The 14,161-nt window shown below is 50.5% G+C and overlaps 1 protein-coding gene and 1 long non-coding RNA gene across 3 annotated transcripts; one reads left to right on the top strand and one right to left on the bottom strand.

Moving 5' to 3' along the window:
• Positions 1-3,142: 3,142 nt before the first annotated feature.
• LOC128138970 (uncharacterized) lies at positions 3,143-8,579 on the bottom strand. Of its 2 annotated transcripts, none has more exons than XR_008234196.1 (4): positions 8,487-8,579; positions 6,354-6,484; positions 5,566-5,653; positions 3,143-5,108 (listed from the first exon to the last, which is right to left on the bottom strand). It is a non-coding gene; the product is annotated as an uncharacterized LOC128138970 (long non-coding RNA). The 2 variants fall into 2 exon arrangements; XR_008234197.1 differs by lacking the exon at positions 8,487-8,579 and adding an exon at positions 6,775-7,573.
• FOXI3 (forkhead box I3) lies at positions 8,094-11,780 on the top strand. Its single transcript, XM_052780790.1, has 2 exons — positions 8,094-8,883; positions 9,956-11,780. Exons 1-2 carry the CDS (start codon positions 8,178-8,180, stop codon positions 10,543-10,545), a joined length of 1,296 nt encoding a protein of 431 aa, XP_052636750.1. The 5' UTR covers positions 8,094-8,177; the 3' UTR covers positions 10,546-11,780.
• The last annotated feature ends 2,381 nt before the right edge of the window (positions 11,781-14,161 follow it).

Below are 14,161 nucleotides of genomic sequence, written 5' to 3'. Positions count from 1 at the left end.
TGCTTGCTCTTCCTCTACTTGCTAATTTTGGTCTTCCTAAATGCCAGTCAGAGCTTTTCAGCTCTGCTGCCTGTTTAGTTTCCACTTGCACCTCTTTTTGCCTATGTAGAGTCTGTAGAGCCTCATGAAAGCCTGCAGGCACTTGCCATATTTGCTCCTGGTTAGTACTGTCTTTGCCAATCTTTGGCATGTGCCCATCAGTCACGAACATCAGTCACTGGGTATATGAATGGTTCACTCCCAAGGTATGGCTTAGGCATGCCTTGACTGGTAGCAAAATCGCCTGAAATTCTTCAAAGAAATCAAGGAAATTCTTCCTCAGTATCTATCATAGGACCCCATACGTCTATAAGCACTACAGAACCTGCTCCACAGCCCTAAATGGAAGGGCTGATTTCTGAACCTTGAGATGACCAGGGTTTTCTTCTTATTACTGTGATTCCTGCTGATGCCCCTCTTGTGTTTTGCATCACTGCCTTAAAACAAGGTTTTCCCACATGGCATCGCTACTTTGTCTGTCCACCTGATTTTCAAAAGGTGTACAGTATTATGCTGGTACATCTCTAACCTGCTCATTAGCAGTGAGATTTTACCCAAAGTGATCTCAGATTCCTGCTTCTGCTGGCCAAAGCTTCCATTAGCAGCAATCCTTTCGCTGGACCACTTACCCTCATCAGACACTGACCTAGTTACAGATATCAGATAGCATCTACATGGCCAAGAAGACTGAACAGAGCTCAAAATGTTTCTTGCCAGTAGCCTTCATGGCAGACACGGCCCTGTGGGTCTCAGCACATGTTGCCCTGCATCTTTTGAGCACTTCTTGTGAGTGGATTTTTGGCTCAGGTGATAACAAGGTACTTAGCACTTCTCATAGGAGCCACACTTCCAAGAGAGGGCAATTCTTATTTAGGCATCACAGCAGTACCTACTTTACCAAAATCACCTGCCTGGCTGGGCGATAAAGCCTGGACAGAAATACACTGAGCTTGTCTGTACTGGGCCAAATAAGCACAGTGCAAAGACAGCAAACCAGCTGAGGAAAACTTTGAGTCTGGAGCTGGATTATAGTGCAATGTTCAAGGTAGGACTGCTGGTGGGGAAATGGGAACGTGGGAGATCACTGTGGATGGCCCACATACATGCAGAAGGATCCAGGCTAAGATTTCTCTTAGTAGCTGTCTTCTTTCAAGTATGTATTAGAAAAAAATGTCCCGTCTTGATTTTAAAATTGGTGGAGAATCCACAATAAGTCCTGGTAAGTTGTTCTAATAATTATGCACAATAGTAAAAATTGATACTTTGTACTTAATTCAGTTGCACACAAGGGTGTTCAGAGCTGTCTGAGGTTCCCTAGAATATCTTCGATGTCTGCAGTGCCTGACATATTTGAAACAGCACCAGTGGGAGACCACTGGAGACTGCAAAGCACCTCAAATAGCCCCAGCTACCCCTGTGTGAGCAGCTAAATTGAGCCCCTTCTATCTGTCCTGCTTCAGTTCTGGCCACTGATTCCTGTTCTGAGTTTGTCCTTTACCCTCATGCTTCTGCTCTTGCATAGATATTTATAGACTGAAAACAAGTCACCCATAATATTCCCTTCCCATAAGTAATTAAAGAGAGTTCCTTGAGAAGCTTCCAAGTCATAGCTGCACGTTGTGTGCAGTGGTTTCTCCTCAGGAACATGATTCCTACCAGTTTTATTTGATGTCTCATAGCTCTTGTATTTGACTGGACAGTAAAAAACTTCATCCCTGTTACTTTACCCTGCTACTTACAATTTTTATAGGTGCTATCATAATTTGATGCAGTGCCAATATGAAATTATTATAATTCCTTATTCCTGTGCCTCATTCACCCCAAGATCACAACAAGGAACAGCTGATTATTCACAAGAACCAGAAGAACTTTTTGAAAAATTATTAACTTCTGAGATGGACTCCATCACCTCAACAATCTCAGATTTTTTTCCTAAACATGTCCTTTTTCTTTTCCGTATTGAAATGCACCCTGCCCATTTCTCCCAGTTCCCATGCAGAGATCAAGGTATCGCTGTCAGTGAACTGTCCTCTTCATTAAACACTCCATAGCCCCAGTTTTAGACTCCTACACATTCAGTAGACAATGATTCTTTATTTTCTCCCCAAATCAATGACAGAAACAGAATAATGAACCAGCTTCCACAGGATTTCCCTGCAAAGAGACTCAAGGATTAATTTTTCACAGTGACATTCTGAGATCTCGGTTTAACCAGTTAGATCCACTTAATTTGCACCATGTTGATTTTATACCATTTTTTAAAAAAACACCTCCAAGATGGTATTAACCAAATACTTTCAGAAATCAGTTACATCAAGAGTTGCTCACTCTCACTGGAGAACAACAGCAAATTGATTTGACAAGGCCTATTTTCTATATACGCACACTCATTTGGATCAGTTTCATTGCCTTCCTTTAAGAATTCATGAATCAAGCGATGTGCCCACTATTTCTTGCCTTTCACAGTCACAGGCTGACAGTCTTAGCATTACCCAAATCATTTGCCCAATCCTTTTAAATCATGAGCCAGTATCAGCTTTCTCAGTCTTCTAAAATCCTTCTAGTGTCCCAAAATAAAAAGTCAGCGTTAATGGCCCACACGATATGTTCCTGGTTCCAAGAGTTCTGAAACTCTTGGCTGTGAATTACCGGGCCTGGCTGATCATAAAATATTTAATTTATGTTGTTGCTACTTAACATAATCCCTAGTTATTAATGGAGCCCAAAATGGTCTTTCACCAGCACCTGATACTAATACACTATCTGATTTTCTCCCCCAGACAAACATGGAAAAGAAATATTAATTTAATACTCCTCCGTTTACTTGTGGTGGTAGTAATGGCAGCTACTGCGTTTATCTACTAATAGTTTTGATTATTTTTACCTTAGCTGACCATAAATTTATCTTTATGTTTTTCTACTTCCATTACTCATTCCAGGGCAGAGGCGGCCTATTCAGATGACTTAAGACCAAAAATACTGGCCTTTACCTTACTCAGTAGGAGTGATCACTATAGGGCAACAAGCCCAGAACACCAAGCTCCATTTCAAATATCCCATTACATATCAAAAACAAGTAAAAAGCACAAAGATGTTGCTTTATTTCAGCCCAGGTCAGTTTCTAGCTTCAAGCAGGAGGGATGAAGCCCCCTGCTTAACACTCCTCTCAGAAAAGACACTATCCGATAGTACTGAGTTAGTCACACCTCATTGTCAGGCAAACTTTTTTATTGTTGCAAAAATAAAATGAGGAAGGATTAAATTTGTGGGATCAGAGTGGGGATTTTTAAATACTTTTTATGAATCTTAAGCCCAAGGAGAGCCAGGAGGAATGCAGGGCAATGAGAGTGTCTGCAGACGTGTTTCCAAACACCTGGAGTGTGTGCTTAATCCACCCACAAACAGTTGACTTCTTTCTGTCTCCCACCAGGCTCCTCTTTCCCCCCAAAACCAAAGTCAGGCTTCTTTCCCGGTTTTGGTAAAATCACTTCTGATACGCAGAGTTACTGAAGCCTGGCCACATCCCTTTGTCCCCCAAAACTCTGAAATTCCCACTTGCAACTGTCTCACTCCCAAGTTGTCTATTTAATCCCACTTTTATTAGGAGCACAGCTCCGGGTAGCTTACAGAGGTTACAAACAATGAAGCTTTTATCAAAACTTTGGCTAATCAGTCACTAACAAGCTCTCATTCAGGAAGGGGCTAGGCAGGCCCAGGCTAAAACTAACCTGAGGGGGTAAAAAAAAGAGAAAAAAAAAAAATAGGATTGGGAAGAGGGTGTTCCTCTCAACCTGGATCAGTGCCCCAGTCCACAGCCACAGAAACACTTGTGCGAGCACAGCAGCCAGAAAAAGCAGCCAGGAGTGGACACAGAGCAGAACTGCTTCTTTCAGCACTGGTGTTCGCTCACGACAGCCTAAAGTGCTGGAGTAACTACAGCTTGCGATCAATTATGATTTATTCCTTGCTTTGTGGCGGAGTCCAGGGGCTCCATCATGCTCAGCACCATATAAACGCACCAGGAAAACATTTGCTATTCCAAAATGCTAACCCTCAGTCTGCAGCCCGCAGTGTTTTTACAGAGACTGTGAACTGGAAACAAAACCAAACCAAGCCTGTTGTCGGTAGCCTGAAAATCGTGGAATGAGGACATGTCCCCAGGAAATGTTGTAGGGTCTCAAAAATCAAGAAATATTTGAAAACCTCTGATCATATCATAAGATAAGTTGGCAAAATTTGATCACCAGAACTTCAGTCCAATAGATGACTAGATACAGGGAGGGAGGAATATACATTATTCTCTTTAGGTAAGGGATAAAAATTACTTCAACCTGTATACACATACAGAGAACACCCTTCCCAAATTCATGGCAGTGAAACATCTATTGCACACCATCAGATATTCTCTCTCTGTTACCCATTTACAGGACAAATCAGAGGGTGAGTGAAAAAAAGAGACTTACTTGGAGCAGATTAATAGGTGTAAAGCACCCAGTCTAGGAAGGAATAGGCTTAGCTGTAAATAAGGGAGTGGTACTACAGTTTAAATTTAATTTGAGCTGTTCTTAGTCAATTCCTTGATGTTCTTGAGAGTGGAGCCACAGTCCTGGACCACTGCGAGAGAAAAGATAATTCTCCTGTCTTGTCCCTGAGGATGAAGAACTCATTCCCAATTTCGTTGATGACTCTGGAGAAAGATACCATCTGCACATGAAGAACTCTTTTATATGTGGGCCATCGAGTTACTGCCTTGCCTCTTGCCAGCCCTAGGGAGAAAGTGAGACTTATATTGCAGATGCAGCCAAAACAAACCAAACCTGTGGTTCCTGCTTCACTGCAGCAGTTCGGAGCCATTGAAGGGATCCTGGTCTCTCTCTCCTACCGGTAAAGTCAATAGCAGCCAATATGGGCTATTAGGTCCTGATCCTCCAGAACGTTCCCTGTACCTAGACCTCAGCATCCTCGGGAGACAGAGAGAGACCCAGGTGGGCGCAGGTATCGGTTGCCGCTGCGAGGCTGGGTGCTCAGGTCTGAAGCATTTTCAGGTTTCCGCGTTCAGTTGTACACACCTGAGATTCACAACAGGAAAGTGAAGCCTGTACCTACATGTTCAGAGGAGCAGGGCCTTAGAGGCAAAGACAGTGTCTTCCTAGCAGGGGGAAAAGTGCTTGCTACATGCATGACAAGGACAAGCGCAACACCAAAGCGAATGGTGTGGCTAGCACAAGGCAAGGATGGGGAGGACCTTGTTCTCCTGCAGCACTTTTCCTCGGGAAGTCTTGAAACACTTTCCAAGGCAGCTGGCTGGAGAGGTTTGCACGTAATCGCAGCTGGCTGGGGATACGGTTCAGCCCCGACTCCCAGGTGCCATGAGCTCCTGTACCCGGCAGAACTTACTGCCACACTTGTAATGCCAGCGCTAACAAATGTCCCAGCGACTCGGTAATAACAGAGTAATTTCACAGCATTGCTCAAGCCCAACCCCGAATCTGCTCGCAGTGATGGACAGTAGCCTCAGACTCTTACCTTGAAACTGATTTCAGTTTTGCGTTTCGGCACTTCGCTTGCCAGCTTCTCGGTGCGTTTCTGAAAGGCAAACATCTCCCAGACCTCTCTGGAAAAAAAGCAGCATTTAGAAAGCAGAGAGGCAGAGTGCTAGATCTCTTCATGCTGCTCTCCTCGTGCCTTGGCAGAAGAGAACAGCAACAGGTTTGTACTGAGAGCTGACGATGTTTCGAGGCAACACGGCGTGCTACTTGCAGAATAAGCGCATTAAGAAAATTAAACATTTTTACAGCCGTCACACCATCAAAGCTTTATTCTCTCCACTCTTTAAATTAAGTGTTGGTTTGCATATCCGTGCCATCCCAACTATGTAATAACCTCTCTAAAGCTATTTTTGTTTCACGTTCCTTACTATTTGGTAAAGCAAGCTGGAGTTTTCTGAGGACACGCATTTTTATTAGAGCTAATTCAGCATTATTTTCTCACCCATTTCCTTTGTTGGAAGCAGAGAAATCAACTAAAGAAAACTCGAAGGCAGCATACCATGCCTCTGAGGGAAACTGCCTTCCCTGCCTCGTCATAGCCGGGCTGTTCCTCTAGATGGCTCTGCCTTTGCCCAAATACATCAAATCCCTGAAGCAAAAAAATCGCAATTTCGAGGGATATACGGTGGGTGATACCTCTCCCTCTTGCAAAGATCGTGGGTTTTTTAAGCAAACGCATAAACACAGATTTGTTGTAATTTTAGAGAATAACTTTTTCGGCTTAGCTCTTCAAACACAGAGGGAAGTTGCTTTTTAAAAATCTACCTGTTTCTTTTCCTTTAGATGTCCTTTCTAGCTGTGATTTCCCCATAAACTGCTTGTTTTAGATGCCTGTTGTCCGGTCAGACTTCAGATCAGCATTTTCCAGTGCGACCTTTCTCCAAAGAGATGAGGAGCTGTTAAAAATGATAAAGGCAAGGAAGCTGAGAAGGGAAAAAGCACCTTGCAAAACATAATGTAAATTTTTCTCCTGCTGTTCTGGCTATCCACATACACACGGTAAGCTCTTTCCCCAAAAGATGCAAAATAAAATCAGCAGCAGCAACAGTGACAGAAACAAAATAACAACAGAAAAAAAAAAACCACCCCTCCAAAAAAAAAACCCACCAAAAAAACCCCAAAACCAAACACATCCTCTTATGATTAAAGAAGGAAACCCAAAATCATAATTCTTTATCACACTCACTTTTAAATGATTGTCTCCAAACCGTCTGTCCACTTGTTTTAAAACGAAATATAATGGCGAAAATCCTCCAGTTATTACATCCCTGCTTAGATCACACGAGGGATGAGAATTTGGGGTTGGAGGTAGCCCGGGAAAGCTGCCCCGATCCGGCTTCACTGATTTACATGTGCCTTTATAACTATTTTATCGAAGACATAAAACGCAAAGACTTTTCCCAAACGTTCCTCTCTCCCCAAAATCCTGACGTCAAATCAAGACACCCGGCGCTTGCAACCCTGGGGAGAGCGCTTGGCATCTGTACCCAGAAAGGGGATTTTTACGCATTTTCACCAGCAGAGAACGGAGTAACGAACCCGTTTAAGACTCGGGGATTTACATCTTCTAAGCGACAGACAAAGACTCTCTAAATTCTCCCGCACCGTTGGCCGTCTGTTTCTTGTTATACGTGTGGGTCCGATGGTGTGCTTCGCCCCGGACGGGAAGGATTTGCCGGAGCTGGTCCCCGTATAAACCGCGGGGTCTCGGGATCGTTAGGAATACCGCCAGCTTTTTCTCTGCAAAAGGATGCGCTTTCTTTCCCTCGAGCTTCCCCGAGGCACGAAGGGGAAAATCGACTTTTATTCATTCAATCGCGCCCCGCGACTGCCAGCCCGTTCCTCCCGCAGTACGAGCGAACACGCCGATGTTGTTTGTTTAATTTCGGGCAATTCCTTATCCCGAGCTAATTAACTGCCATCTCAGCCCCGGCTGTTGTGAGACGGGCGGCAAAATTACACATAAATAACACGAGTTTAAGCGAATTTCACCCTTCGCGCGCCCGTCGGGGCAACCGCAGCGATGCTAATCTCCCCCCGGACCTCAGTTTCGGGACCGAAGGGATCAGGGACGATGGCATCCCTGGGAAGGGGGGATCGGACCCCTGAGCGCCGGGGCAAGGGCGGAGAGACCCCCGCGACGGGGACGACAGCGGGGGGGGGGGGGGGGGGTGCAGGCTCGGGGATGCTGCCCCCGCGCTGCCGGGAGCCAAATCCCTGGAGCCTCCCGCAGCTTCCACCCCCCCCCCCCCCCCGCCCCGGTCCCTCCCCTATCGCCGCTTTTGGGGCCCGGCCTTGCCCCCCTCCGCCTCCCTCCCCCGCCGCGGAGCCGCGCTACTGGCTGCTCCCTGCGCGCCGCCGCCGCCCGCCCAGCCCCGGCCGCGGGCGGGGAGGCCGGGCGCACGGCAGCTCCTATAAGGGTGCCGCGCCGCAGCCCCCCGGGATTTTTTTGGTCTGGGGCCACCGGGGCCGCGGGGGGGGGGGGGGGGGCAACGACGGGACGACGACGACGACGGCGGGGCCGGCGGCTGTCCGCGGGAGAGGACGGGAGCGGCGCGGAGCGCCGGCCGCCCTGCATGGGCAGGGATTATGAGCGCCGGTGAGTTGCAGCAGGCGCAGCCCAGAGCCTCGGCGCCGGCGGCCGCCCCCGCGCCCCCGCAGCCCCGCAGCGCCCAGGAAGCCCCCGACATGGCGGTGTACTGCAGCGAGAACTTCAGCGTCTACCCCCAGCCCAGCCTCCACCCGCCCGGCGCCGCCGCCGCCGCCGCTGCCGCCGCCGCGGCCGCCGCCGCCGCCGCCGCCTCCTCGGGGCAGCGGGCGGGCGGCTACGCGCTGGGGGACTACGGGGCGCCCGCTAACGCCGGCTACCTGTGGGGCATGAACAGCCCTGCGCCCTACCTGCAGGGCCCGCCCGGCTCCGCCGCCGCCGCCGCCGCCGCCGCCCCTTTCCTGCCGCCGGCCTCGTACGGCTGCTCGCGGGGCGGGCAGCTGGTGGGCTCGCCCTCGGCGCCCGGCTCGCCCTCGGCGGGCGGCGCGGAGCTGAGCTGGCTGAGCCTGGCCAGCCAGGAGGAGCTGCTGAAGCTGGTGCGGCCGCCCTACTCCTACTCGGCGCTGATCGCCATGGCCATCCAGAGCGCCCCCGAGAGGAAGCTCACCCTCAGCCACATCTACCAGTACGTGGCCGAGAACTTCCCCTTCTACAAGCGCAGCAAGGCGGGATGGCAGAACAGCATCCGCCACAACCTCAGCCTCAACGACTGCTTCCGAAAGGTGCCCCGCGACGAGGACGACCCCGGTGAGGCCGCCGCGCCGCGCCGCGCCGCGCCGGGCGGGAGGGTGGGCTGCGGCGGGCGCAGACCCCGCGGGGCCGCCGGCACCACCGTGAGGAGAGCGGGCGGCAGCCGTCCCCTCGTCCGGCGGCTCCCTCGTCCCCTCGGGGCGGGCGCTGTGAGGGGAGCGGGCTCCCTCGTCGCCTCTAGCCCGGGCGCTGTGGGGAGGGCGGCCCCCCTTCGCCCCCGTCTGGCCCGGCGCTGGCCCCCGCGGGAGGTGTAGGCGAGGGGCGGCTGGCCCCAGCCCTCACCCCCTCCCCGAGCAGGCCGGGAGTGCCGGTTGTGCAAGGCCCGGCTCCTTCGGCCGTGATTCACGGCTCCCCTCCCTGCCCGCCCCTCGCCGGCCCGGCCCCGGGGCACCGCCGGTGCCCGGGAGTGGGCGGAGGCGCGCCCGGGCAGCGCTGGTCCGGCCCGGCAGGGAGGGGACGAGCCGGTCTGGAGCCTCTGCGGGGGGACGTTGTGGGGTCACTGCTCCCCTCGGGCCCGGGCAAGAGGCGTGTGGGGACAGCTGAGAGCACCGCAGCCCCCTCGCACTAAGTCCTGGGCGTGGGGCAGCTCGCCTGCAGCCCCCGCAGCTCAGCGCTCACCTGGCTGCGCCAGCCCACCTTTCCGCCAGCTCTTCTGAGAAAAGCCATGGCAGGGGCACCACCGTGTCACCCACTGCGGAGAAGGCTGCAACTGCCCCCGCTTGCTGTGAGGCAGCCAGAGCAAGGGGAGCCCGGCTTCGCGTTCCCTTCGGCCAGGCCGGAGGCAGAGGCGCAGATCCTCCGGGGAGGTTTACGTTCTGTGGTGGGGAGGTTCTTCTCCTCCATGTGGCCTTAAGGTTCACGTGGGCGTCGGAGGGGTGGAGGTGATGATGTCCTAGAGCCAGGGTTTGGATCCTTGTACCGGACAACAGGCGGAGGAGGAGGAACAGGTGTAGGAGAGATGTGGGTTCTGTGCCGGTCGGGCAAGACATGGATATTGCTTATCTGTCTGCGGTGGGGCTCACTGTCACAGAAGTTGACTTTTTCTCTTGTTTCTCTTGTTTTCCACCAGGGAAGGGAAACTACTGGACCTTAGATCCCAACTGTGAGAAGATGTTTGACAACGGGAACTTCCGTCGCAAACGCAAACGGCGCTCTGAGCCCAACGCCCCCGCGACCGCCTCTGCGGCCTCCTCTCTGGGGGGCCTGAAAGCCGAGGAAGAGAGACCCATCCCAGCCGCAGGCAAACCGTGTGGAAACAGCCCGCCCCCAGAGCTGGACCCCTCGCCTTCTGCCAGGGACCATCCAAAAAGCTCCTCTCCCTCCGGTATCATTTCATCCACCCCGAGCTGCCTCAGCACCTTCTTCAGCGGCATGAGCTCCCTGAGCAGCGGAGGCAGCTGGCTGACAGGGGGTCTCGGCAGCGACCTGCATCACAGGAACTTCTCTGCTGGACAGCTGAGCGGTGGCACTTTCACCCCTTCCAGCAGCTCTTCTCAGGAGGTGCCTTCACCAGACCAGCTGCAGCGGGTTGCGGGACCTTCCCCTGCATACTACAGCTCCTTCCATCCCAGCAGCAGCAGCCAGGGAGCCCAGTACAACCACTACTACAACTTCACGGTTAACAGCCTCATCTACACCCGGGATGGAACGGAGGTGTAGGATGCTGGGGCAGTCGGCCGGCGAGCGCTGCAAAGGGAATGGGAGTTGCAGGTGTATTTGGCAGCACGGAGGACCATATGCGTTTGCAAACAGCATTTCAATGTGGACACTTCCCAGGAGTTCTTCCAGGAGGACAGATCTTCTCACCTTTCAAAATAAGAACACCCCTTAAACACCAGCAGAAGGCAGATGCAAAGTCTTTTCCCCATCCTGGAAAATGTTAGGTGGTTTAGATGGCTCGCCATCTAAATTCTGCAGATGAAAGCAAACTGAATTAATGTTTTCAGAGGTTTCTAATCCTGAATGTAGAATAAGAAGTTTAAAAACTATAACCATAAAGCGATACCAGCAAGAGCCAAGTGTAGACATCCAGTGAGTCTTAGAAGAGAACAGGAAAAAAAAAAATGAAGAGATTTCTTATGAAGTGCCTTGTACAATGTATTAAAAAACTCTTCTGCCAGCAATTGCCTCTGTAAGCCCTTGTTTTCTGCCCTGATCCTGCAATATGCGATGCACGGGGGGGATACTTTGGGTAAACACCCACCCAAAACCTCCTCGAAACCCACGGAGGTTTGCTCTGGTCTTCCTGTGTATGGCATATTGTACAGCCAGGGCCGTGTCTTGTAAAACAATCTTTTTCCCGGAGCTTAGTACCAAAGATAACTCTAGCCATGCAGCTTTAGCACGAGAATAAACACTGGGGTATTTTTATACATATTTGTACGTAATGTAACTCTTCTGTACATATGTTTCTATGTGGTTTTATATTTGTAAATTATGCTCTGGAGCTGTACTTATTTATAATGTGTTTTAAACTTTGTTAAAGTTTATTTTACTTTGTTTCCCCTTTTTTGTTGTTTTATTTGTTTTGAATTTTTTGTTGGTTTTGTTTTTGTTCGTTAGTGTATTAATGAAACTTTTCAGGCTGAACAGCTGTTGGGAATAAAATGTTAACAATTGTTAGATTTTTGCCTGGTTGTTCCTCAGTATGTTTGAGGTATTTCAAAACTCTGTGGGAGACAGGTTTTGCTTTCACGTGGTTTGGGATAAAAGGTGCAAAGATTTATGAACAATTTCATCTGCGCAGTAAGAGAAAAAAACTGCTCTGGGCCCAAAGGAGACGCATCTGAGCTGACTTGCAGCCTCTCTGTAGTCCCACTGTGCAGAGTGGGCACTCTGGGCTTTTTTGTTTGTTTGTTTTTGTCAACGGTCTGAATCACAACTGTCTTTTTTCAGCCTGGTTTAGTAAAAAAAAAATAAAAGCTTGCAAAAGTAAAAGAAGCGGGGCTGGTTCCAGCGTGGTGCTAGCTAGCAGGTGGTACGAAGTCTGAGCTTGACTGTTGGCTCGATCGGTTTTGCAAATCTGTTTTTTGAGTAGAGTTGCACCTGCTTAAAATGACAGGCTAGTTGAGAAATCGGACCCGTCGGCTAGCGGGCCAGGCGGAATGTCTGCTGTCAACAGGCACTCCTGAGACTCCTTCCTGATTCATGCTGCTGGGAAAGAAGAATCCATCCTAGAGCAGCCATTATGCAAAACGATCAACTCCCAATTCTTGCTGTTTGCATAAGCTGTTTGTGGGGCGCTGTGTGTGCGGGTAGAGCATAAATATAAATGTCTTCATGAGGAATGTAGCATCAATAATGAAGTTAAGCATGAAATTGCAGCTATTTAACATATATGCATCTGCCGTGATGTAAGGCCCTCCCCGCAGGCTATTCAGAAAACAAAATTGTTGGCAGTGCGACGCAGCGCCTCTTCACTGGCTACCTGCATAACATACAGGGTAGTGATGCAAGACAAACCACTGGCCTGATCCAAAATATAACGAAGCCATGACGAAACGTCAGATGACTTCCATGTGCTTGGGATCGGGACTGAGTACTTGTCCCAGCACTGGCCAACCTCCATTTGTGCAATATCTGAGACCAGTGGGCGGGTGGCAACTCCCGCCTCATCCCCTTCTCGCTCACCCCTTCCCAGCACAGATACCATCTTCCTGGCTTTAGGGTTAATTCCTCCGTGTCTTGATTTTTAATTGCGTCTCGGGTGATGCAGTGATAATGATAATGGGAGGGAAAGGGCAGACTGCCCACTAGCAAAAAGACAAGGTGGTCAGTCTCGTCCTGCTGGAGTTCAATCGCACCAGGTGTGGAATAGCTCTGTTTGTTTGGATTTTGGACTGCTGAGTTTGATCTAAAAGCAGGGGAGGGATTCCCAACACCTTCAAAAGATTTAGAGCCAGCCCTTAAGTAACCCAGGAACTGCTTACTCATGTATCTAAGTGACCATTGCACCCCTCCCCAGCTCCACCAGCCTGTTGCCAGACCTTAGCAAGCCGCGAGCCAGTGTGGGACACCTGCATGTGTCCAGCTCACGTTCTTCCACCCAGATTTGTTTCAGGATTTACCCTCTGCCACTTCCATCACCTCTGTGTTTCTGCAGACAGTACCCACAAACGTTTGCTCCTGAGGATCCCGAATCTGCAAATTTGTGTTGCTGTGACGTCTGCCTCTGGCAGTATGTCCTCAGCAAATACCCCATGGCTCAACAGACCTTCTCATGCCACATCAGTTGGGTGGTGGCATAGCCAGAACCTGCCAGAGCAGAGACGGGGAAGGATTCACCCACCACAGTGCTCCAGCCCCGCTCGTGAGGGACGGTGGTGGGCTCTAGGGAGGTTTTGGCAGGTCTAACTGTCCCCAGTGCACCTTTCCTGCCATGAGCACCAAATCCTGCTCCCTCCAGGGAAAGCGAGCCCTTAGCTGGAACCGGGTGGCTGTGGCCCTTCCTGCGGACACACCACCCCAAAGGCTGGTGTGCTCATGCTAAAGCAACCTGCCCAAGGAACACTTAAGAGTAGATTACAGCAAATAGACACCTAGTCTGCAGAGAGGAGCAAAGTGAATGAGCTAATGGCAGGCTTTTAGGTTTCCTTTTGTCATTAAAAGAGAATCTTCTTTTAGCAAATCTTGGGAGAGGGAGGGCAAGAGGATTGGGTTTAATGAAAGGCACTTAAAAGAAGCAGGGCTATTGTCATGGGCTTTGGGGATTTACTGTGATTCCCCCACTGAAGGAGGGGGAAGACAAAGGCAATTAGCCTGCTGGTCCCACCCCTCCCGACTCCCCTCTAAATGCCAAGGCCATGCCTAGATGGGCAGTTCTCCATGACAATGAGCTTCTTCTCAGCCTGGGTCAGGTGTGTTAGCCCAGCAGCTCAGGGCATAGCCTGCTCCCAGGGAAGTCAGCGCAGAAATGTCCTTCCCTTGGAGAGAGGCTCAGGCCTCCCTCCTCTCTGCTCTGGCAGCCATAGGAATCACCCTGTAAAATGACTTCTTCTGGCTTTGAGGGAGCAGTGATCTCATGGGCATTAGCTGGGACCCCCTAGATCCTGGCTGCTGGACGCTAAAGCTAAGCATTGCAGGAAGTCTCATCTTTGCTTGGTTTCTCCACTCTTTCTAGGCACCTAGAAAGATGCCACCACAACTGGGCAAGACTGATGCAGCGCAGCGGTACTCGATGTGGAACCATGCTCGTGCTGATGACTGCAAGAACAACTGCCTGGTACCTCTGCCCTGCGCTGCCTGTACCCTCTGATGCTCCCAGCCAAGGACCGTG

The sequence above is a fragment of the Harpia harpyja genome, chromosome 2 (genome assembly GCF_026419915.1).
Source record: "Harpia harpyja isolate bHarHar1 chromosome 2, bHarHar1 primary haplotype, whole genome shotgun sequence".
NCBI lineage: Eukaryota > Metazoa > Chordata > Aves > Accipitriformes > Accipitridae > Harpia > Harpia harpyja.
Note: the sequence above shows the minus strand (reverse complement) of the source record. Positions and strands in the feature narration are given on the sequence as shown.

Coding starts and splice junctions, on each gene's coding strand:
- FOXI3 (XM_052780790.1), top strand. CDS start 8,178: ATGAGCGCCGGTGAGTTGCAGCAGGCGCAGCCCAGAGCCTCGGCGCCG. Junction 8,884..9,955: donor CCGCGACGAGGACGACCCCG/GTGAGGCCGCCG, acceptor GTTTTCCACCAG/GGAAGGGAAACTACTGGACC.